The 25,056-nt window shown below is 34.7% G+C and overlaps 1 protein-coding gene across 6 annotated transcripts; it reads left to right on the top strand.

The window, feature by feature from the left end:
* Positions 1-1,404: 1,404 nt before the first annotated feature.
* LOC136417708 (uncharacterized) lies at positions 1,405-21,780 on the top strand. 6 transcript variants are annotated; one of them, XR_010752835.1, is made up of 8 exons: positions 1,405-1,563; positions 1,882-2,018; positions 8,318-8,454; positions 14,641-14,774; positions 17,084-17,249; positions 17,318-17,478; positions 17,531-17,736; positions 20,944-21,780. XR_010752835.1 is itself a non-coding variant. In XM_066403526.1 (4 exons), exons 2-4 carry the CDS (start codon positions 11,179-11,181, stop codon positions 20,955-20,957), a joined length of 342 nt encoding a protein of 113 aa, XP_066259623.1. In that variant the 5' UTR covers positions 11,079-11,116; positions 11,169-11,178; the 3' UTR covers positions 20,958-21,780. The 6 variants fall into 6 exon arrangements, 1 of the variants encoding a protein (XP_066259623.1); XR_010752836.1 differs by lacking the exon at positions 8,318-8,454; XR_010752833.1 differs by lacking the exons at positions 1,405-1,563; positions 1,882-2,018; positions 8,318-8,454 and adding exons at positions 11,079-11,116; positions 11,169-11,372.
* Positions 21,781-25,056: the final 3,276 nt, after the last annotated feature.

The following is a 25,056-nucleotide window of genomic DNA, read 5'->3' as shown; positions in this document are numbered from 1 at the left end:
TTGCAAGATTGGTTAGATTCCAATGTTCTTGTGTTTAATTAACGATATTGAATATTACATTGTTCGTGGAAATGTATGTACTATAGCCGACTGTATTTTCTTTTTAGGACAAGAACTTCAGCCAAAGGATATGAAATTGTGTGTGTGTCCACCCTGAATTCCGCGACAAAGATTGTGTCATCTTGAAAAGTGGGAGCTCTCTGTTAGTAGAAGTATTGCTGACGGGACAAAAAAAGGTAGGAATTTAAAATTTTTATGGTGCTAGATTTGAATGAGAGTTACTATGCAACGAAAGAAAATAATTGTTATCAAAGAAGTAATTTATATCGAAAATGAATTGAACGAGTATTACAACAGTGTATTAATTTGGAAACGAACCACTTTTGATATTTCTGGGATTATAGAAAATGTGTTAATATACAAAAATAAGAGGATTTTATTTTCAAGGGGGATGTTTTTCTTTGGGATTTTTTAATTAAATTGGAAGTACTTTTTAGTAGGGGTGAAAAAAACCACTAAGATTTAAAATGAGTAGCAAAGTTGAGTGATACCTAATTTGAAAGGTTTTTTGGGAAAAATGATAATTGTTAAATAAGAATAAAGTGAATTGTTTTTAAAGTTTGATATTTATAGAAGCTTTTACTTGAATTTCTTTACATGTAGTTATAATTTTTCCAGGTAAGTTCACTTAAGGCTTGTTTTGAATTATTATATAGATGTCACATTTAATTTGTTTTTTTACTTTTTTGTAGTAAGACTTTAAAAATGAATAGAATAATTACTTTTAAGAACGTTTCATACCAATATAGGTTCATAAACGTTTTGTTTTAAAGATATCGGGTGTGGAAAACTTTAGAAGAAATTTTAATTATTTTTCATACTTTCTTAAAATAAATTTACCTATGAAATATTAACGTTTTATCGTAATTATTATTTGAGTGTTATGGATCAGGAATATGTAGTAATTTAAGATAGAAAATAGACTATATATTATTTTTAAGGAGATTCGGTAGGTATTCATATTTAATTTTTTAGATGATTTTAATATGTATATAAGATAAGAACACATAGTGCAAAGGTACTAATGATTTTTATCACGATACAGGAGTTATGCGTATAAAATAGAATTGTAAATTTGGAATTGCTTAATGCATATGTTATGTGAAATAATTGCGTTAAGACAATGGGTATTCATAGCAGAACCAATTAGGATTAAATGGTGGATGCGAGAGAAGAGATTTTTATGTGTGGCGCCATCTGGGAGTCTGCATTGCAAGTTTCTTCTTTGTGTGGTTTTGCAGATTTCTTCTTCGTGTAATCTTGTAGATTTCTTGTTTGTGGTAATTTTCTGCACATCGTGCATGACAATAATGACATTTTTTTATAATTGTACTGTAAGAGTTTTTCGTTTGTTTATTTATATCGAAATGTGGAAATTAACAAATTAACTTAAAAGCGTGCGTTTGAAAAGAAAATGTGGAATTTAAAATTGAAAAGCACAACAATAAAAGTGGTGTCATCTTAGTCGATCCATAGAATATCCGTGGAATTAGAAATTAAGAGGTAAGAAAGAGAAGAAACTAATTGTCAAAGGAGTTTTTAGTAATTGTCAACTTTCAATAACTATTGTAGTATTCGCAGATTAGATAAATTTGACTTTTTTCTAACGCAAGGAAAACTTATTTTGGGTACCGCCTTAAAGCAGCTTTTTGATAAAGATCATACTGTTATGATTCAACTTGTACTTGTAATTTGAGGTTGTCTAGTGTTGAGTTGCAAGATTGGTGAGATCCCAATATTCTTGTGTTTAACTAATGCTATTGAATATTATATTCTTCGTGTAAAACGTATGTACTATAGTTGCCTCTCTTTTCTTTTCAGGACAAGAACCGCAGCAAAAGGATGTGAAATTGTGTGTGCGTGTGTGTGTCCACTCGGAATGCAGTGAAATGATTGTGTCATCTCAGAAAGTGGAAACTGTTTGCTGGTGGAAGTATTGCTGATGGCGACAGAAAAAGGTAGGAATTTAAAATTTTTATGGTGTTAGATTTGAAGGAAAGTTACTATGCAACGAAAGAAAATAATTGTTATCAAAGAAGGAATTTATATCGAAAAGAATTGAACGAGTATTACAACAGTGTATTAATTTGGAAACGAACCACTTGATATTTCTGGGATTATAGAAAAAGTGTTAATATACAAAAATAAGAGGATTTTATTTCCAAGGGGGACTTTCTTTTGGGGTTTGGTATTAAATTGCAAATACTTTCTAGTAGGGATGGGAACAATCACTAAGATTTTAAATAGGTTGAGTGATATCTAATTTTTTTATTTATTTTTTTTCGTTTTATTGAAAGGTTTTGGGAAAATTGAAGTTTAAGCTGTAAAGAAGTTTCGTTAAGAAAGGTTTTTGGGAAAAATGATGTCTAAACTGTAAAGAAGTTTTCTTATAAAAGGTTTTGGGAAAAATCATGTTTCGTTATTAAGGGTACGGAAGAAAAATTGTTTATTAAGCGGTTAATTATTCCAAAGGGTGTTTATTATTTGTTAAATAATGATAAAGTGAATTGTTTTTAAACTTTGATATTTATGGAAGCTTTTACTTGAATTTGTTTGCAAGTAGTTGTAATTTTTGCAGGTAAGTTTGCTTAAGGTTTTTGTGATTTATCATACAGCTTTTACCTCGATTTGTTCTTTTGCTTTTTTGTAGCAGGACTTTAAGAGTGCATAGAATAATTACTTGGAAGAACATTTCATACCAACATAGGCTCGTAAACGTTTGGTTTTGAAGATATTGGATGTGGAAAATTTTAGAACAATGAGGTTATTTTCATAACGTTCTTAAATTAAAATTACCTATGTACTATTAACGTTTTGTTACAAAAAAGTGGGCCACTGTATTTAGTATTTCATGTTGTGTTTTATTATTGCAAGTTCTAAAATTGAAGGAATTCTAACCTAGATGAAGATTCGCGGTTTTTTTTGCGACGTTGCCAGTTCCTCCCTTTTCTCCCAAAACGAAAATGAATGATTTAATTTTCATTTGATCTTTGAATTTCACGGTGAAATAGCACATTAACAAATTAATTGTTCAGGGAAATTATTTATCATCATATTTTAAATAGGAAAAACCATCCCAGAGGTGTTTCGGGCAGTAAATGTGTTAAAAAACACCTAAGAAACCGATGATGTATCAATTATTACTATTAGGTCATGAGTATTTGCATTTACTCGATTTAAATGGTTGTTTTAATAATTATTATGAAAATTTGGAAACAAAAACACGTGTAGTAAAGGATACCGAGGAAGGAATAGTAATAATTGATACATGATTGATTTATTAGTGGTTTTTTAACACATTTACTGCCCGAAACAACTCGGGGGTGATTTTGTCTAATTGAGATATGATGATGAATGAATTCCCGGTTTGGGGAAGGTGTGAAAATGATAATTTTTGAGAGAAAGGGGGGGAATGGGGGATATTTTTGCAGAGAAAACTGGGGATTTTCATCCGGGTTAGAATTTCTTAAAACTTTAGGATTTTTTGCACAAGCCGGCAACACTGTACGGCACCGGGCCCAAAGAGGGCCCGGACAAAGTGACGGACGCGACGCAAAGTTACGTGGAGGCGATTGGCCTCCAGGTAACTTGGCGAGGAGTCGGCCAGTTTGGCCGACCCCTCTTTGGGGGTCTTCAACCTCGTTTTTCGGATTCGGCAGAACGACAACGTCGACATATCGGAGTCATCCCCTTAGAGAGCGGGGGAACGCGGGAATTATTCATGGGGCCAGCATGAATAAGGCCTTTGTTCCCGGCGCTTTCCGAAAAGATGGCGGCGACATGCGCCGCTGCCGTTAACTGGTCTCGAATCCCGAGTAGATGAAGACGGTGGGAATCGGCAAAAGCGCGAATGTCTATACACTTGTTTCTTTGGAAGCGGTGGGTTTTTCGCGTGGCTCCATCTTTTAAGGGTTCGGAAAGGTAGTTAAAACGGTAAAAGACGAGAATGGGATAACCTCTCGGATCGTCAAGAGTGTCTGGAAAAAGTAAATGAAGATGGAAAATTTTGGAAGTTAATTATTAAAAAATAAAAGAATTGATTATCTACGGGATTCAAGATTAGAAGATTGCGATCCACAAATTTACAAAGTAAGAAGAAAGTAAAGAAATACTGGATTTTTCCATAAAATTTACTCTAACAGTGGAATTTGAAATGGTACCGTGGATGGAGAAATATTACAACAAAGAGGTAAATTAAGGATCTAAAAGCATATATTTCCAGGAAGCAAACGGAGGGACGTATTAAAAAAGGGAACACAGAAAGAGTGGGTCTGGAACAAGTACCTTTTTGGTTAGGTTTACGAGTACGAGATTAGTAGTGAGGATTTTCAAGAGAAAACCTAAAAGGATGGACCGAACGTCTAACCTACACATTAGGAAGAAAGAAGGTCGGTTGCTCCTCAGATTTGATATAAATAAGATTAAACCATTAAGATTATAGAGGATTTCCTCGACAGATCAACAATGACCAAGGGTCCAGAGGTAGACACACTTAACTTTATCCAAAATTTGTAAGGAAAGTTGGATTATTGCTCATATTCATCGATAGGAAAGACACATTTTTGAGTGGAGGACCGAAAAGAATCTAGGTTAAGAGCAAAAAGACACCAAGGTAGTACTTTGTAGCTTTATCGAAGAATAGTGCTTTATTTATTTCTTCTTAGCGAAAAGGATATGATTTATAAGGGAAGGAAAGAGGGTGGTTACTTGGATACATGGAAATTTGAAAGACAAAAATTGGAAATTACAAGAACAGCAAAAGTGAAAATGATCGAACAAGCTGACTGGGGCCGAGTAAAGGGAAAAAGAAAGGCAGCCAAAGTATTTTTTCATCAGGAAGGAGATATCGAGATTTGGAGGATTGCAAGTAAGTGGATTATTAGGAGAAAGCTTTTTGTCTTAAGAGGAATAGGAATTTCTTAGTTATTTTGATGCATCAGAAGGACATTTGATTAATTTAAAAGGAATTGTGTGAAAAATTGTACCATAACTTATGGATTATTTTGGAATTGAATATTTGAGAAAATAGAGTATTTAATTGGAGCACCGTACTACCGGAAAGGGTAATTTTATTTTGAATTTGTATGTGAGTATAGTAGGTAGGGTGTTTTATGGATATTTGGAAAATTCACCATTATAAGTATTATTTGTCTTATTGGAAATAATTTATTTAAAAGGTAAGAGACAACAGAAGGTATTACACATTGAAGATTAAAATTGATTTATGTAGAAATGGTGAAAATATATTGTTACATTAGTAGATATTGTAGGAAATTAAATTGTGATTATTATTTAAGTGTTATAGGTAAGGAGGATGTAGTAATTTAAGATAGAAAATTAACTGTGTATATTATTTTTTAAGGAGAAAAATTAGATAGATTTCTGTAAGTATTGATATTTAATTTTTTAGAAGATTTTAATATTTATATAAGGTAAGAAGAAATAGTGTAAAGGTACTAATGATTTTTGTCACAATATAGGAATTATGTGCATAAAATAAAATTGTAGATGTATATGTTATGTGAAGTAATTCTGTGAAAATATTAGGTATTCATAGTAAGTAAAGGTAGGGATATAGTACAGGATTTCTCAGGGTATTTTTCTTTTGAGGGAGGTAAAAGATACGGAGGGGAGGTAGGTGGAAAAATGTACGAGAAACATGCATATAGAATGTAAAACTTTAAAGAAACACTGGGTAGGATAGCAATTAGGAGTAAACGGTGGATGCGAAAGAAGATGAGAGATTTAAACACAAAAATAGGACTTTATTTGTTATATGGAGGGATAATATAAAGACATGTAAGAAGAACGGGAGGGAATGCAAATAGCTGCATAAAAGAAGAGAGAAATTTGTTAGTAGATTATTTGTTAACAGCAAAGATTATTTCTCCTGGATTTCAAGGATAAGACTAAGAAAGAACAATTATTTCAGAGGGAAGTAAGAAGAGCTTTCAGAAGGAACAAATGAGCAAGCATATTAAAATTAACGATATTAATAAAGGTATTAGGTAACTTATGGAAAACTTGTTTGGAAGGATAGAATAAGGAAAGTTACATTATTACATTTTATTAGTGTTCGTATGTAGTCATTGCCAACTAGGAGCTTCCTAAAATTGTAGAGGAACTTTAGGGCTTAGAAAAGCCATTCGGGCGATTTTTCTCGGAAGATCTTTGGAAAAACACCGTTTTTTCAGGATAACTTGGGGATTCTTGTACAAAATGGTGAACGAGATTTATTCACTGGAACCGTGAAGTTAGGAAAAGTAATTACAGGAAAAAACCGAAATTGTGAGGTCTAAGTGGAATTAGGGACGACGAATTTGGAAGGTTTAGCGATTTGGTGTTTTTGGAAATTTCTAAGCAGCTCAGGAAGGGCTGAAAAAAGACTTGGAAGAAAAAGCATTGGACAAGTCAAGTGAGAAGTAGAGATTGCACGGGGGTACAGTATTCATTGGAGAAGATATAAGAGAGAAGGTGGAAAACAAGATTGGTTTATTTTGAGAAGGGTTTGAACAAGTGGAATCGTGTGTAAAATAAAGGGATGAATTTGGACGATATGGCAAATGAGGTTTTCTTAAGAAAATATTAAAAGGAAGATGGATTATAGAACATCATAGATTTGAAAGATTTTTAAAGAAATTATTTTAATTGTTTCTAAATTAACATTATGTATGATAATTTTTTATAGTGTTGTTTACGTATAAGTAGGATATTTATTAGTTTTTAACTTTTGTAATTGTAAACTAACGCAAAAGAGATAATAAGAGGGACAGAGGAGGGTAGGTTGACGTAGCCTTTTTAAGATAATAGGATGCTCCACATAATTTACACACAAGTGGGCCACGTGTACAAATTATTGGAGTAACATTAAACTGGCACCAACAGGTACTATCACGGTTCTAAAGGATTTATTAGAACTGGGAATTTGCTAGTCTGCTTTTTCGTGTTTTTACTACATTTTATGATTGATTAATATTTTATACTGTGTTTCTTGCAGGAGTAGGCTCTTTACGTAGTCTACATACTGTGTGGATGGGATATGAATTGTATTATTTCAGAATTTTATTAGTGCTTTAGTCTTGTGTGAAATAGACTGTTAGGACGTAGGTTCTATTTTAATTGTACAGGGTATAGGGAAATAACTTTGTTAAATTTAACCGAAGATCGAGAACATTATTTGAAACGTAAAGTTTTTTTGAACAGGAAAGAGAAACGTTTGTAAATTGACGAATTTTTATTTAGAATTAGAAAATTAGAATGGCTAACCCGAACTAACCAGGATTAGAATGGGAAGTACGAAGGTAGCAAAGTTATTTCCCTAACACTGTATATTTACGGCGGGTGCGTGTAATCCTCGGCGAGTTGGGATTGACGAAGCTAGAAACGTAACGTTGCTTTTGTATTTAATGAGAAAGTAAAGCAAATAGGGAAATTACCGTGATATTTGAGGAGATTTAATTTTTGGACGTCGTCGTAAAGAAGGGAACTATTAAACTGAGTCATTTAAAATGGCCATTCGAAGTTGAATCATTAGTAGAGTCAGCTGTGGAATTTTACACGAGAGAAATAGAAGATGAAAAGTAGGTCGCAGCGGGATCGTACGAATTTGAACGACAGGGCAGAGTGAGGTTATATTGCTTTATTTATTACCACTTTTAACTTTGAAGATTTCGATTAAACATTTAAGCAATTTTTTAAGAAAAGAGGTCGAATTGTTTAAAAAATGAACAATAATTGTCGAAAATGTCGTCCATTCACTTGAACGTACAAGTTTACCAGAACTTTGATACTTTTGAAGACAGTGTCGAAATTTTTGTGGTGATAATTGGTCACTGCCCAAATTCGTGCTTTGAGACTTTGATTACGTGTACTTACGGGGTAAAAGTGTTATTTTATAAAACTGGGAACAAGAAGCAACCCAGAGGTGTGATGTGCGGGGGCCAAGGTGGGTAGATATGCTTAGTGCACGAACTTATTAAACGATCGATTGAATTCTGGAAGGTAAACTAAGGTTATAAGAGCTGTGGTTATATTATGTTGAACATAATCGTGTGGTAATTTGTCTAAAATGTAAAGCAGCTTTTTGATAAAGATGTGATTGTTTTGAGTCAACCGGTACTTGTACTATGAAATTATTTAATGTGAGTTGCAAAGATGAGATGCAAAGATTCCAACGTTCTGGTGTTTAACTAAGAATATTGAATATTATATTTTTCGGGGAAACGTATGTACTATAGCTGCCTCTCTTTTTTTTCAGGACAAGAACTGCAGCCAAAGGATGTGAAATAGTGTGTGTGTGTCTGTGTTCGTCCCAAATGCAGTGAAATGATTGTGCCATCTCCGAAAGTGGAAGCTGTTTGCTGGTGGAAGTATAGCTGACGGCGACAGAAAAAGGTAGGAATTTACAATTTTTATGGTGCTAGATTTGAGGGTGTTACTATGCAAAGGAAGAATATAATTGTTATCAAAGAAACAATTTATATTCAAAACGAATCGAAAGAGTATTAAAACAGTGAGTTAATTTGAGAACGAATCACATTTGATATTTCTGGGATTATAGAAAAAGTGTAAATATACAAAAATAAGGGGATTTTATTTTGAAGGGGGACATTCTTTTGGAGTTTTTTTTATTAAATTGCAAGTACTTTCTAGTACGAAGGGAAAGAACCAGTAAGAATAAAATTGGAAATTGTAAATAGGTAGCAAGATTGAGTGATACCTTATTTGAAAGGTTTTTTTAAAATTTTTTTGGTTTTCTGGAAAGGTTTTGGGAAAATTGAAGTTTAAGCCGTAAAGAAGTTTCGTTACTAAATGTTTTGGGAAAAAGGATGTTTCCTTATTAAAGGTATCAAAGAAAAATTGTTTATTAAGAAGTTAATTATTCCAAAGGGTCTTTATTATTTGTCGAATAAGAATAAAGTGAATTGTTTTTAAACTTTGATATTTATCGAAGCTTTCACTTGAATTTTCTTGCATGCAGTTATAATTTTTGCAGGTAAGTTTGCTTAAGGTTTTTGTGATTTATGATACAGCTTTTACCTCGATTTGTTCTTTTGCTTTTTTGTAGTAGGGCTTTAAGAGTACATAGAATAATTACTTGGAAGAACATTTCACACCAACATAGGCTCGTAAACGTTTGGTTTTGAAGATATCGAGTGTGTAAAATTTTAGAACAATGAGGTTATTTTCATAACGTTCATAAATTAAAATTACCTATGTACTATTAACGTTTTGTTACAAAAAAGTGGGCCACCGTATTTAGTATTTCATGGTGTGTTTTATTATTGCAAGTCCTAAAATTGAAGGAATTCTAACCTAGATAAAGATTCGCGGTTTTTTTTGCAACGTTGCCAGTTCCTCCCTTTTCTCCGAAAACGAAAATGGATTATTTAATTTTCATTTGATCTTTGAATTTCACGGTTAAATAACACATTTAACAAATTGATTGCTCAGGGAAATTAATTATCATCCTATTTTAAATAGGAAAAACCATCCCCGAGGTGTTTCGGGCAGTAAACGTGTTAAAAAACACCTAAGAAACCGAAGATGTATCAATTATTACTATTAGGTCATGAGTATTTGCATTTATTCGATTTAAATGGTTGTTTTTATAATTATTATGAAAATTTGGAAACAAAAACACGTGTAGTAAAGGATACCGATGAAGGAACGGTAATAATTGATACATGATTGATTTATTAGTGGTTTTTTAACACATTTACTGCCCGAAACACCTGGGGTGGTTTTGTCTATTTGAGATATGATGATGAATGAATTTCCGGAACAGGGAATTTGTTGAATGTGCTATACCGTGAATTTGGGGAAGGTGTGAAAATGATAATTTTTGAGAGAAAGGGGGGAATGGGGGATATTTTTGCAGAGAACTGGGGATTTTGATCCGGGTTAGAATTTCTTAAAATTTTAGGATTTCTTGCACAAGCCGGCAACACTGTACGGCACCGGGCCCAAAGAGGGCCCGGACAAAGTGACGGACGCGACGCAAAGTTACGTGGAGGCGATTGGCCTCCAGGTAACTTGGCGAGGAGTCGGCCAGTTTGGCCGACCCCTCTTTGGGGGTCTTCAACCTCGTTTTTCGGATTCGGCAGAACGACAACGTCGACATATCGGAGTCATCCCCTTAGAGAGCGGGGGAACGCGGGAATTATTCATGGGGCCAGCATGAATAAGGCCTTTGTTCCCGGCGCTCTCCGAAAAGATGGCGGCGACATGCGCCGCTGCCGTTAACTGGTCTCGAATCCCGAGTAGAAGAAGACGAAGGGGGTCGTGAAAATCGCGAATGTCTATACGCTTGTTTCTTTGGAAGCGGTGGGTTTTTCGCGTGGCGCCATCTTTTAAGGGTTCGGAAAGGTAGTTAAAACGGTAAAAGACGAGAATGGGATAACCTCTCAGATCGTCACGAGTATTCCGAAAAAGTAAATAAAGATGTAAAATTTTGGACGTTAATTATTAAATAATAAGAAAATTGATTATCTGCGGGATTCAAGATCAGAAGATTGGGATTCAGAAATTTCCAGAGTGAGAAAAAGTAAAGAAATACTGGATTTTTGGATAATATTTACTCTAACAACGGAATTGGAAATGGTACCGTGGATGGGAAAATATTACAACAAAAAGGTAAATTAAGGACCTAAAAGCATACATTTCCAGAAAGCAAACAGAGGGAGTTATTAAAAACAGAACACAGAAAGAAATGGTCTGGAACAAGTACCTTTTTGGTTAGGTTTACGAGCAGGAGATTAGTAGTGAGGGTCCTCAAAGGAAAACCTAAGAGGTTAGATCGAAAGTTTATCCTAGATCTTAGGAAGAAAGAAGGTGGGTTGCTCCACAGATTTGATATAAATAAGATACACCATTAAGATTATAGAGGATTTCCTCGACAGATCAACAATGACCAAGGAGCCAGAGGTAGACACACTTAAGTTTATCCAAAATTTGTAAGGAAAGTTGGATTATTGTCCATATTCATCGATAGGAAAGGCACATTTTTGAGTGCAGGACCAAAAAGAATATAGATTAAGAGCAAAAAGATACCAAGGTAGTACTTTGTAGCTTTATCGAAGAATAGTGCTTTATTTATTTCTTCTTAGCGAAAAGGATATGATTTATAAGGGAAGGAAAGAGAGTCGTTACTTGGATACATGGAAATTTGAAAGACAAAAATTGGAAATTACAAGAAGAGCAAAAGTGAAAATGATCGAAAAAGCTGACTGGGGCCGAGTAAAGGGAAAAAGAAAGGCAGCCAAAGTATTTTTTCACAAGGAAGGAGAAATACGAGATTTGGAGGATTGCAAGTAAGTGGATTATTAGGAGATTGCTTTTTGTCTTAAGAGGAATAGGAATTTCCCAGTTATTTTGATGCATCAGAAGGAAATTTGATTAATTTAAAAGGAATTGTGTGAAAAATTGTCCCACAACTTATGGATTATTTTGGAATTGAATATTTGGAAAAATAGAGTGTTTAATTAGAGCACCGTACTACCGTAAAGGGTAATTTTATTTTGAATTTGTATGTCAGTACAGGAGGTAGGGTGCTTCATGGATATTTGGAAAATTCACCATTATAAGTATTATTTGACATAATTTGTTTAAAAGGTGAGATAACAGGTGTTATTATAAATTGAAAATTAGAATTTATTTGTATACACATAGTGAAAGTATATTATTTTTAAATTAGTAAATATTGTAGGAATTGTGAATTACATTATGATTATTATTTAAGTGTTAAGGATAGAAAGTAAACTGGATATATTATTTTTTATAGGAAAAAACTAGGTACATTTTTGTAAGTGTTGATATTTAATTTTTTAGATGATTTGAATATTTATATAAGATAGGAAAGGATAGTGGTAAGGTACTAATAATTTTAGTGGGGATATAGAAATTATGTGTATAAACTCGAATTGTAAATTTGAAATTGTAGATGTATATGCTAAGTGAAGTAATTGTATTAAAATATTAGGTATTCATAGTAAGTAAAGGTAGGGATATAGTACTGGATTTCTTAGGGTATTTTTCTTTTGAGGGAGTGGAAAAATGTACGAGAAACATGCATACAGAACGTAAAACTTCAAAGAAACTGGATAGGATAGCAATTAGGTGTGTAGGCTGGATGCGAAAGAAGAGTAGGGATTTAAACATAAGAATAGGACTTTATTTATTATATGGAAGGATAATACGAGCATTTGTAAGAAAAATGGGAATGAATGAGAAAGAATGTATATTAGAAAAGTAGAATTTGCCAGTAGGTCATTTATGTATTTATAGTTCATAAGAAAGTAAAGATTATTACTTTTGAATTGTAACAGTAGAGGTGAGGAAGAACTTATGTATATTTTAGAGGTAAATAAGAGGAGCTTTTAGAAGGAACAAATGAACACGTACATTAAAATTAGAGATAATTTATGGAAAACCTATTTGGAATGATAGAATAAGGGAAGTTATTACTTTATTATATTTTATTAGTATTAGTAAGTAGTGATTGTGAACTGGGAGCTTCTTAAAATTCCAGAAGAGCTTTTGCAGGAGCTAGAAAAGCTATTTGGGCAATTTTTCCTGGAAGATCTTTGGAAAAACACTGTTTTTTCAGGATAACTTGGGGAGTCTTGGACAAAATGGTGAACGGGATGTATTGACTGAAATTGTGGAGTCAGGAAAATTGACTATGGGAAAAAACCGAGATTGTGGAGTCCTAAAAGGGGTCTAACTGGAACTTGGGATGATTAATTTAGAGGATTTAGGGATTCGGTGCTTTTAAAAATTTGTAAGAAGTTCAGGAAGGAAGGGAAATGGTCAGTGGAGATAAGATTTTTTCCTGAAAGAGGAGAACTGGAAAAAGACTTGGAGGAAAAAAGCATTAGGCAAGTGAAGCGAGAAGTAGAGATTGGAGTACGAAGGTGCAGTAGTCATTGTATAAGACACGAGAGAAAAGACAACTAACAAGATTGGTTTATTTCGAGGAGAGTGGGGAAAGTGATAGGATGAATTTGAACGATAAGGGGAAAGAGGTCTTCTTAAGAAGACATTAAAAGGAAGATGGATTATAGAACATTAGAGATTTTAAGGATTTTTAAAGAAATTGTCTTAATTATTTCTAAATTAGAAAACTATTTAGGGATAAGTAGGATATTTATTAGTTTTTAACTTTTGTAATTGTAAACTAAGGTAAAAGAGATAATAGGATGCTCCACATAATTTGCACACAAGTGGGCCAAGTGTGCAAATTATTGGGGTAACATTAAACTGGCACTAGCAGGTATTTTCACGGTTCTAAAGGGTTTATTAGAACTGGGAAAGTTGCGACGGTAGAGACAAAAACAGGTGGCGAATTTGCTAGTTTGTGTTTCTATTCTTTTTTTATATATTTGCTTTTGAAGAAACACGGAAAAGTATTTTATATTTGTGCGTTTTACACATTATCTTTAAATTGAAGAATTTTTCACGAGTGCTGTAGTCTTTCGTTAGAGAGACTATCATTTTATTTTAATTATACATCGTGTCGGGGAAATAACTTCGGAATAGGAAAGAGGAAGAAGATTCGTAAACGTAACTATTTTGATTTCTTTGGAAAAAGAGAGACACATTTGAAGAATTGGCAATGTGTCTTTTAGTTTGTTTCATTTGGATACTTCTTTAGAAAAGGAGAAATCAAAGTAGGAAAGTTATTTCCCTAACACTCCGTACAATTAGGATAAGTGGGTGTCATCGTTAGTTACTTGTGAAGGACGACGAAATTAATATTAAATTGCAACATTGCTTTTATAAGCAAGGAGACGAGGAAGTAACGAAAAGAAAGAGGACGGGATGATTCCCGCGCATTTTCGGAAGTTATCGTACCGAGGGAACCATCAGAACCGACATCTGCACCGAAAATTGACGTTCGAAGTTTGCACGAGAGAAACGGAAGACGAAAAGTAGGTCGCGAGGAACGCATCGCGTAGCTCGACCATTTTCTGTCAAAAAGAACTTTTTGACAGAGCGGAGAGAGGTTACGTCGCCATATTTACTTTGTATTTCGAAGAAGTTAAGGCGTATGACTAATTTTTAACAAAATTAGTCTAATCGTTCGACAAATGAACAATAATTGTAGAAAATGTCGTCCATTCACTTGAACGTACAAATTTACCAGAACTCCGATACTTTCGAAGACATCGCGGAGAACCGGTGGGGTGATAACTGCACACTGCTCAAATTCGTCCTTTGAGACTTTGATTAGGTGTGCTTACGGTGTAAAAGTGTTATTTTATAAAACTGGGAACAAGAAGCAACTCACCCAGGGGTGTCAGGTGGGTAAATATGCTCGGTACAGGAACTTATTAAAGGAATGACTACATTCTCGAAGACAAAGTAAGGTTATTCAAGCTGTGGATGAAGGAATTTGTCTAACAAGTAAAGCAGCTTTTTGATAAAGATCAAATTGTTTTGAGTCTTATATTCTGAGGTCATGTAGTGTGATTTGCCAAGATGAAATGTAAAGATTTCAAAGTTCTCGTGTTTAAGGATATTGAATATTAAATTCTTCGAGGAAAGTATGTGCTATAGTAGCCTCTCTTTTCCTTCCAGGACAAGAACTGCAGCCAAAGGATGTGAAATTGTGTGTATGTGTGTCTACCTCGAATGCAGCGATAAAAATGGTGTGATCTGGGAAAGTGCAAGGTGTCCAGTAAAGGAAGTGTTCCCGAAGGCGACAGAAAAAGGTAGGAATTTAAAATTCTTATGGTGCCAGATTTGAGGGTTAAGCAGTTGACGAAAATAATATTGATAAGAATTGGAAAGAGTATTTTAACAGGGTGTTAATATGAAAACGAACCACCTCTGATATTTCTGGGGTTATAGGAAAAGTGTAAATATACAAAAATAAGTGGATTTTATTTTCAAAAGGAGTTTCTTTTGGGGTTTTCTATTAAATTGCAAGTACTTTTTAGCAGAGGTGGAAACAACCACTAAGATTTTAAATAGGTGAAGTGATACCTAATTTTTTAAAGAATGTTTTGTCTTTTTATTAAAAGTTTTGGGGAGAAATGATATTTAAACCGTAAAGAAGCTTCGTTACTAAATGTTTTAGGAAAATTAATGTTTAAACAGTAAAGAAGTTTCGTTAAGAAAGGTTTTTGGGAAAAATGATGTCTAAACAGTAAAGAAGCTTCGTTACTAAATGTTTTGGGAAAAAGATGTTTCCTTATTAAAGGTATCAAAGAAAAATTGTTTATTAAGATGTTAATTATTCCAAAGGGCCTTTATTATTTGTGGAATAAGAATAAAGTGAATTGTTTTTAAAGTTTGATATTTATCGAAGCTTTCACTCGAATTTGCTTGCATGCAGTTATAATTTTTGCAGGTAAGATTGCTTAAGGTTTTTGTGATTTATGATACAGCTTTTATCTGGATTTGTTCTTTTGCTTTTTTGTAGCAGGACTTTAAGAGTACATAGAATAATTACTGGGAAGAACATTTCAAACCAACATAGGCTCGTAAACGTTTTGTTTTGAAGATTTCGGGTGTGGAAAATTTTAGAACAATGAGGTTATTTTTATTTATAACCTTCTTAAATTAAAATTACCTAAGTACGCTTAAAGTTTTGTTACAAAAAAGTGGGCCACAGTATTTAGCTTAGTATTGCATGGATGTGTTTTTATTATTGCAAGTTCTAAAATTGAAGGAATTCTAACCTAGATGAGGATTCGCGGTTTTTTTTGCGACGTTGCCAGTTCCTCCCTTTTCTCCCAAAACGAAAATGAACGATTTAATTTTCATTTGATCTTTGAATTTCACGGTTAAATAGCACATTTAACAAATTAATTGCTCAGGGAAATTATTTATCATCATATTTTAAATAGGAAAAACCATCCTCGAGGTGTTTCGGGCAGTAAACGTGTTAAAAAAACACCTAATAAACCGAAGATGTATCAATTATTACTATTGGGTCATGAATATTTGTATTTACTCGATTTAAATAGATCTTTTGACAATTATTATGAAAATTTCGAAACAGAAACACGTGTAGTAAAGGATACCGATGAAGGAACGGTAATAATTGATACATGATCGATTTATTAGTGGTTTTTAAACACATTTACTGCCCGAAACACCTCTGGGGTGGTTTTGTCTAATTGAGATATGATCGAATGTGCTATTTCACCGTGAATTTGGGGAAGGTTTGAAAAATGATTTTTTATTTTGAGAGAAAAGGGGGAATTGGGAACTGTTGGCAGAGGGAACTGGGGATTTTGATCCGGGTTAGAATTTCTTAAAATTTTAGGATTTCTTGCACAAGCCGGCAACACTGTACGACACCGGGCCCAAAGAGGGCCCGGCAAAGTGACAGACGCGACGCAAAGTTACGTGGAGGCGATTGGCCTCCAGGTAACCTGGCGAGGAGTCGGCCACTTTGGACCGACCCCTCTTTGGGGGTCTTCACCCTCGTTTTTCGGATTCGGCAGAACGACACCGTCGAGAACACATCGGAGCCATCCCCTAGAAAGCGGGGGAACGCGGGAATCTTTCATGGGGCCAGCATGAAAGATGCCTTAGTTCCCGGCACTTTCCGATAAGATGGCGGCGACATGCGTCGTTGCCGTTAACTGGTCTCGAATCCCGAGTAGATGAAGACGAAGGGAATCGTGAAAATCGCGAATGTCTATACGCTCGTTTCTTTGGAAGCGGTGGGTTTTTCGCGTGGCTCCATCTTTTAAGGGTTCGGAAAGGAAGTTAAAACGGTAAAAGACGAGAACGGGATAACCTCTCGGATCGTCACGAGTATTCCGAAAAAGTAAATAAAGATTGAAAATTTTGGACGTTAATTTATTAAAAAAAAAAAGAATCGATGATCTACGGGATTCGAGATGAGAAGATTGGGATCCACAAATTTACAGCGTAAGAAAAAGTAAAGAAATACCGGAATTTTGGATAATATTTACTGGAACAGTGGAATTCGAAATGGAAACGTGGATGGGGAAATATTACAAAGAAAGAGGTAAATTAAAGACCTAAAAGCAAACATTTACAGGAAGCAAACGGAGGGGCTCACGGAAAAACAGAACACAGAAAGAAAGGGTCTGGAGCAAATACCTTTTAGGTTAGGTTTACGAGCACCAGATTAGTAGTGAGGTTCTTCAACAGAAAACCCAGCAGGAAGGATCGAACGTTTAACCTACAAATTAGGAAGAAAGAAGGTGGGTTGCCCCACAGTTTTGACATAAAATGATGGAACCATTAAGATCATAGTGGATTTCCTCGACAGATCACCAATGACGGAGGGGCCAGAGATATAGACAAGGAACTTTACCAAAAACTTGTATCGAAAGTTGGATTTTTGCCCAAATTCAAGGATAGGAAGGATAGATTTTTCACCGGAGTAGTCGGATTCAAAAGAACTTAAGTTAAGGGCAAAAAGATAGCAAGGTAGTACTTTGTAGTTTTATCGAAGGACAGTGGTTTATTTATTTCCTCTTAGCAAAAAGAATAAGATTTATAAGGGAAGGAAAGAGGAAGCTCACCAGATGGATACATGGAACTTTGGCAAGAGAGAAGTAGGAAATTACGAGAACAGCAAAAGTGAAAATGATCGAAGAAGCTGACTGGGGCCCAGGAAAGGGAAAAAGATAAGGGCCAAAGTATTTTTTCACAAGGAAGGAGATTGTGAGATTTGGAGGATTGCAAGTAAGTGGATTATTACGAGATTGCTTTCTTATGTTAAGAAGAATAGGAATTTGCTTGTAGTTAATAAGTAATTTGTGAGTTTAATTTTGAAAGTTAATTAAGAATTTTCTAGTGTCTAGTGATGTATCAGAAAGATATTTGATTAATTTAAAAGGAAATGTGTGAAAAATTGTACCATAACTAATGGATTGACTTGTGGAATTGTAATTTGAGAAAGTAGAGTATTTAATTGGGGCACCATATTACTGTAAAGGGTGATTTTATAAGTTCGTACAGTAGGTAGGGTGTTTGATTGGTATTTGGAAATGTAAGGTGAAAGATTCACCATTATAAGTATTATTTGAAATAATTGAGGATTAGATTTTATTTAGATACACATAGGGAAAGCATATTATTTTTAAATTAGTAGATATTGTAAGAATTGTGAATTACATTGTGATTATTATTTAAGTGTTAGGGATAAAGATGTAGTACTTTAGAATAGAAAGTAAATGGATGTATTATTTTTTATAGGAAAAACTAGGTACATGATTTGTAATTGTTTAGATGATTTGAATATTTATATCAGATAGGAAAACATAGTGTAAAGGTACTGATGATTTTTGTGAAGGTACAGGAATTATGTATTTGAAATTGTCGATGCATATGCTAGGTGAAGTAATTCTGTTAAGATATTAGGGGTATTCATAGTAAGTTTAAGTAAGTAGGGACATAGGAAAGGACTTTTTAGGCAATTTTTCTTTTGAGGGAGGGAATGTAGGTGGAAAAATGTAACAGAAACATGCAGATAGAATGTAAAACTTGAGAGAAATTGGAAAAGATAGGAATTAGAAGTAAATGGTGGGTGCGAAAGAAGAGGAGGGATTTAAACATAAGAATAGGACTTTATTTATTATATGGAAAGATAACTTGAGCATATGTAAGAAAATAGGAAGGAATGTATATTACAAAAGTAGAATTTGCCAGTAGGTCATTTATGTATTTATAGTTAATAAGAAAGTAAAGATTATTTCTTGTGAATTTTAAGGATAAGAGTAAGAAAGTACATGTATTTCAGAGGGAAGTAATTAGAGCTTTTAGAAGGAACAAATGAATATGTAATATGTATATTAAAATTAGTGATATTTATAAGGGTATTAGGTAACTTGTGAGAAACACGTTTGGAGGGATAGAATAAGGGAAGTTGCATTATTATATTTCATTAGTGTTAGTATGTAGTCATTAGATATGTGTCAGCTAGGAGCTTCCTAAAATTGTAGAGGAACTTTAGGGCCTAGAAAAGCCATTTGAGGAATTTTTCCCGGAGGATATTTGGAAAAAGTCTGTTTTTAAGGATAACTTGGGGATCCTTGGACAAAATGGTGAACGAAATTTATTCACCGAAATTGTGAGGTCTTAGAAAGGATGTAACCGGAATTAAGGAAGACGAACTTGGGAGATTTAGCGAAGGGGAAAATTTGAAAGAGGCTTAGCAAGGGCCGGAACTGGTGAACGGAGATAAGATTTATTCTGAAAGATGAGGAAAACTGGAAAAAGACTTGGAAGAAAAAAGCATTTCCAGCAGTGGACAAGTCAAGTGAGAAGTAGAGATTGGAGCACTGTGGTGCAGTATTCATTGGAGAAGAGAAGAGAAGAGATAAGAGAAAAGGTGGATAACAGGATGGGTTTATTTTGAGGAGGGTTTGAATATAGCGGACAAAGTGATAGGATGAATTTAAACGATATAGCGAATAAGGTCTTCTTAAGAAAGCATTGAAAGGAAGATGAATTTGAACGATTTTTAAATTAAGATATTATGTATATAGGATAATTTTTGTGAATGTAATATTAATAGAGAATAAGAGGGAAGAGGAGGGTAGGCTGAAGGGGCCTTTTTAGGATGCCTCACATAATTTGCACACAAGTGGGCCACGTGTGCAAATTATTGAGGTAACACTTAACTGGCACTACTAGTAGGTACTTTTACGGTTCTAAAGGATTTATTAGAACTGGGAAAGTTAAGAAAAAGAGAGGTAGGGAATTGCTCGTTTGCTCGTTTGCTCGTTTACTTTTCCAAATTTGTACTACATTTTATGATTGATTAGTATTTTATACTGCGTTTCCTATAGTAGTAGATTCTTTGTGTAGTTCACGTACTGTGTGGGTGAGATATAACTTGTATTATTTTAGAAATTTATTAGTGCTTTAGTCTTGTGTGAAATAGACTATTAGGACGTAGGTTCTACTTGAATTGTACAGGGTATAGGGAAATAACTTTGTCAAATTTAACCGACGATCGAGAACATTATTTGGAACGAAGAGTTCTTTTGAACAGGAAAGAGAAACGTTTGTAAATTGAGGAATTATTATTTAGAATTAGAAAATTAGAACGGCTAACCGGAACTAACCACGATTAAAATAGGAAGTAGAAAAGTAGCAAAGTTATTTCCCCAACACTGTACATTTACTGTACGTGTATAATTCTTGGCGGGTTTCGATTGACGAATTTTAGGTTAGCATTAGCAGTCAGCCGTGGTAATTTACACGAGAGAAATAGAAGATGAGAAGTAAGTCGCAATTCGATCATGCGATTTGGAATGACAGAGTAGAGTGAGGTTATATTAATTTATTTATTACTATTTTTAAGTTTGAAGATTTCGATTGAAAATTTAGGCAATTTTTTAAGAAAAGAAGTGTAATTGTTTAAAACATTGATAATAATTGTGGAAAACGCGGTCCACTCATTTGAAAGTTGAAGTTTACCAGAACTTTGATACTTTTGAAGACATTGTCGAGAACTTGTGTGGGGTGATAATTGCACACTGCCCCAATTCGTTCCTTGGGGCTTTGATTACGTGTGTCGATTGTCTCGGAAGTAATTTTTGAAAACTGGGGACAAGAAGTAACCCACTGGTGTAAATTGGAATAGGTCGAAGGATTCCACATAACATTCTCGAAGATGAACTGAGGTTATACGAGTCATGGCTCCATCACCTGGGACATAACCCCATCGTACTTTGTCAGGGTGTGGGGATGAAGGTATTTGTGGAACAAGTAATGGTTCTTTTGGAAATATTTGAGGATTATTTGTATTTTAGATTTGCATAGTTTGAGAATTTGCACATTCCGAGCTATGAAAGTAGGTATTATGACTGAGGAGGGATGGATTCGAAAGATTATTATGTGGTGTCTCATGGGACTAGGTGCAATGAATTGTCATTGTTTCAGATTTCGAAGGATGAAGTACTCGGAACACTTGCATTTTGTGATGGGTGCCACAAGAGAAGTCGAGGGGACAATGTCTTCAAGAAAGCATTGGAGGTTTGAAGCTCCTTAATTAATTTTGTGAGAAAACAGATGAAATGCATAGAGCAACTGAGAAAGGAAAAGGGAGAAATGGAAGGACCAATGGTAGGTAAGTGATAAAAGTAAGAAGTAGTGATAGGTCGAGGGATTTGAGAAGAAGAGTATTTTGTGAGGAACGAAAAGTGAATTGTACTTTTTCCTCTAAATTTGAGAGTCGAGTAGATGTGTAATTGGTACTCGAGCAGTACAGTTTGTGATATTGTGTGGTTCTTTAGCATTGCTCATGGCTCGTGTAAGTAGAAATGGTGGATTCTTTTGAATTGTAAAAGGGGTTAAGGGATAAATAAATGGAAAGATTTGAAAGTACATTGAAGAGTACTAGTTTCTTAATGAATTTTTGAGAGAAACATATGAATTTAGTAAAAGTGCAAGGAAACTTTTCGTTCCTAGATAGGAAATGAGTGTGTTTTCGATTTTATGATTATGAAAAGTGTTATTTTTGATAAAAGATGAAATTTAAAATTGAAACAACTAATTTTCTATGGTATATGTATTATTTAACTGATTTTTGATAACATTTCTGTTTGTATTCTACTAACTGGATATTATATTTATTAAATTTGTGACTCTTTTTGTATTACTTTTGATGACTCGAAAGAGTACTTGTCGAGGTGATACATTGGAGTGGTGGTATATTTGGTAACTGTATATTATTTATTATTATTATTATTTTTGAAGAAGCTTTTAGAACTAAAAGAAGGGTGTTTCTTCTGACTGCAAATAATAAAAGCAGAATTGAAGGATTTTGTGTGAGATTATTTCTAAACCTGTTATCCGACGAATAGGAAAGTGGTCTTTTGGGATTGGGGAGAGGATTGTCTTATTTTGTGGAAATGTAGTAACTTTTTATAGGTATTGTCTATATTTTTGGAAACATTCCCCGCAGTATTATGACTGATTTAGAGCTTGTACTTTGTATATTTAGTATTTACTGATTTATTATTATTGGTTTTTCTATGAATGAAGAAGAGATACATGGTCTGCATTATATTGAGAGATGAGTAAAGTGTGAATAAAGACATGTACTCTTATTTATTTATAACTAGAGGATAGTTTAGATATTTAAAAAAAAGTGACACATTAGAGGGTGGTATATATTGATTATTAAATTGTATTGTGAGGGTCAGGATGCACTGTGGAAATTTGGGGATGTAGGGAAGACAGAGAAACTAAAGTAATTTGTATTTTTCTGATTTGACTGTCTTTTGAGAAATTGAATAACTTTGAATTTTGAAGTAAAGGGGAGATTATTGTTTGACTTAAAGTGTGTAGTAGATTTAGGGGGACATTTCCAGTGTGATTTTGAATTTTTTAGATTTTCACGGGTGTTAGTATTAATTTGTAATTATTTAGATAGAACTATTGAGATTTCTTTATTTCCTAGATGATGTATTACTTATTTGTCTGTCTGATACTGCGGGGAAAGAGATTAGATGATTTGGAAAGTATTTTAAAAAAAAAGGGACATTCTTAGGGAAGATGAGATTTGGGAGGGGGAACTGAGGATTTTAGAAAAAAAGGGAATAGAAGAAGATGGGGGATTAAGGGACATTATGGAGGGAAATTGGGGGTTTTACTTATAAAGGGGGATGAGGGATAAGGGACAGGAGTATTTGGATACTATAAAAAAAGGATGAGGGACAGGAGTACGGGAACATTAAAAAAAAAGGGATGAGGGAGAGGAGTATGGAAACATTATAAAAAAAGGGATGAGGGATGGGAGTATACGGAATAAGGATGAAGGATAGGAGTGTACTAAGAGGGGATGGAAGGAATAGAGGATGAAAAGAAGGGATTAAGAAGGAGGATAAAGGGGGGACTAGAAAGGGATGAGAGATAAGGTGAGTATTAGAAAGGAGCAGAGAGGATTGGCAGGATAGGAGGAGAAGACGACGACGATGCTGCAGCAGAAAAGGGGGACTAGAGAGGATATAGATTTTAAGGAGGAGGGGGAATGGGGGCTTTTATGAGGGATGAAGGAAGGGGGGCTTTAAAGGAAAGGGAAGGAAGGCTAGAAGGTGAGTATTTTAGAAGGAAAAGGGAGGATAAGAGAGAGAGGGGGATTGAAGGCTTTTGGAAGGAAGGTGGGATTATGAAGGGGATGGAAAAGGAACGAGGAAAGGATGGGGGAATGGGATGAGAACTGGGGGACTAGGAAGGGAGCTAAGAAGGTGCGAGAGGGGAAAGGGGGACTATAGGGATGAGGGAAAGGAGTATTTGAATTGGGAAGGGAAAGGGATGAAGGATGGGAATTTGTGAACTCTGGAGAAGGGGGATGTGGGAAAGGAGTATTAGAACTTTCACGGGGAAGGGATGAAGGATAGGAATTCTTGAACATTAGGGAAAGAAGTATTGATATTACAGTGAGGGAAGAAAGTATTGATACAATGGGGGACGAACGATGAGGGACAGGAGTACTAGAACATTGGGGGAAAGAAGTATTGCTATTATTGGTGTGGGAAGAGAGTATTGATACAATGGGGGACGAACGATGAGGGAGCGGAGTATTCCAACGGGGGGAGCACAGGATGATGGATAGGAGTAAGCTAACTAGAGATTGAGAAAGGAAGGGATTAAGAAGTGAGCTGGGGGGACTAGGGATGAGGGACAGGAGTGTGTAGATATTATTAGAAGGGATGATGAATAGGGGACTAGTGAGAAGGGGATTATAGTGCTATAGCGGGGATAAGAGAAGGCACGGAAAAAGATGAGATGGAAAGGGTGAAGGGGAGAGATTGGAAAGAAGGGATGTGTCTTTTAGGGAAGGAAGTATTGATATTACTAGAGAACTGGGATGTAGTGGAAGGATTCGGAGATATTTCCAAGGGAACTCGCAAGCGGGGGATTGTAGGGATTAGAGAGAAGGGGAGAACTGATATTTGGGGAGATGAGAGAGTGAAGAGAACTAGGAAAGGGATGGATTAAGAGATATTAGAAGCTGTGAGAGAGAGAGATACTGAAGGAACTATTATTGTAGGGATAGGAGATGGGGATGAAGGAAGGAAGTAACTGAATTATGATCGAAAGGGAGCTATTTATGCAGGATTTAAAGGAGAGCTACTATGATTAACTTTGTGAGAAGACTATTTAGATGGGACTAGATGATTTACTGAGCATTGAGAGGATAGCTATGAGAGATATTTTAGGAAGAAGGGAACTAGATAAGGAATTTATAAGAACTGTAGAGAAGAGACACTGATGGGATATTATTATGAGATTATATTCCTGACGGATAGGGAACTTCTGAGAGACGGATGATTTAGGCATTCGGGGAGATAGGAAGCGGATGGATTATTAAAAGAACTGTGAGATTTATAGAGGATGGTGAAGTATTAGATAAATGAGAGAGAGATAAGAGTGTGTATTGATGGCTAGATGATGGATTATTAAGAGAACTATGAGAACATTGATATTTTACTAGATTAGAAGGATATATTGATGATTATCGAGAAGGATTATAGGTCCGATGACTATATTATAAGAAGACTGTAGATATTACAGCGTGGGGAATGAGGAGAATAGAGATACTAGTATTGAATTTGAGAGAGATATTAGGCGATGGGGATAACTAATCTAACTTATGAGAACATAGGGAAAGATGAACGAACTATGGATATTATAAGAAATGTAGGTACTATTTGGAAGTAGCTAGAGAGAAGTATTGATTAGAAAGGAAGGATGGATATCAGTGTATTTCTTTGGATTTGATGGAAAGGGGGGAAGTATCGAAACGTACAGAAGATATTATGAATGGATTAGATTGATATAGGATAGTGTGATATTACTGGAATATAAGGAAGATATGAGATGGTGGAAATAAGTACTAGTATTGATGATTGAATCGGACTTATTGAAATAGAAAGAAAACAAGGAGATTTGAACTAACTATCTAAAACAGTAACTTTTAGTGCTCTTAGGAATTAACAAGAAACTTGGGCAATTGTGTGACTTCTAGGATTATTGGAGAAACTGGAA

The sequence above is a fragment of the Euwallacea similis genome, chromosome 29 (genome assembly GCF_039881205.1).
Source record: "Euwallacea similis isolate ESF13 chromosome 29, ESF131.1, whole genome shotgun sequence".
NCBI lineage: Eukaryota > Metazoa > Arthropoda > Insecta > Coleoptera > Curculionidae > Euwallacea > Euwallacea similis.
This window is presented reverse-complemented; position numbering and strand designations above follow the sequence as displayed.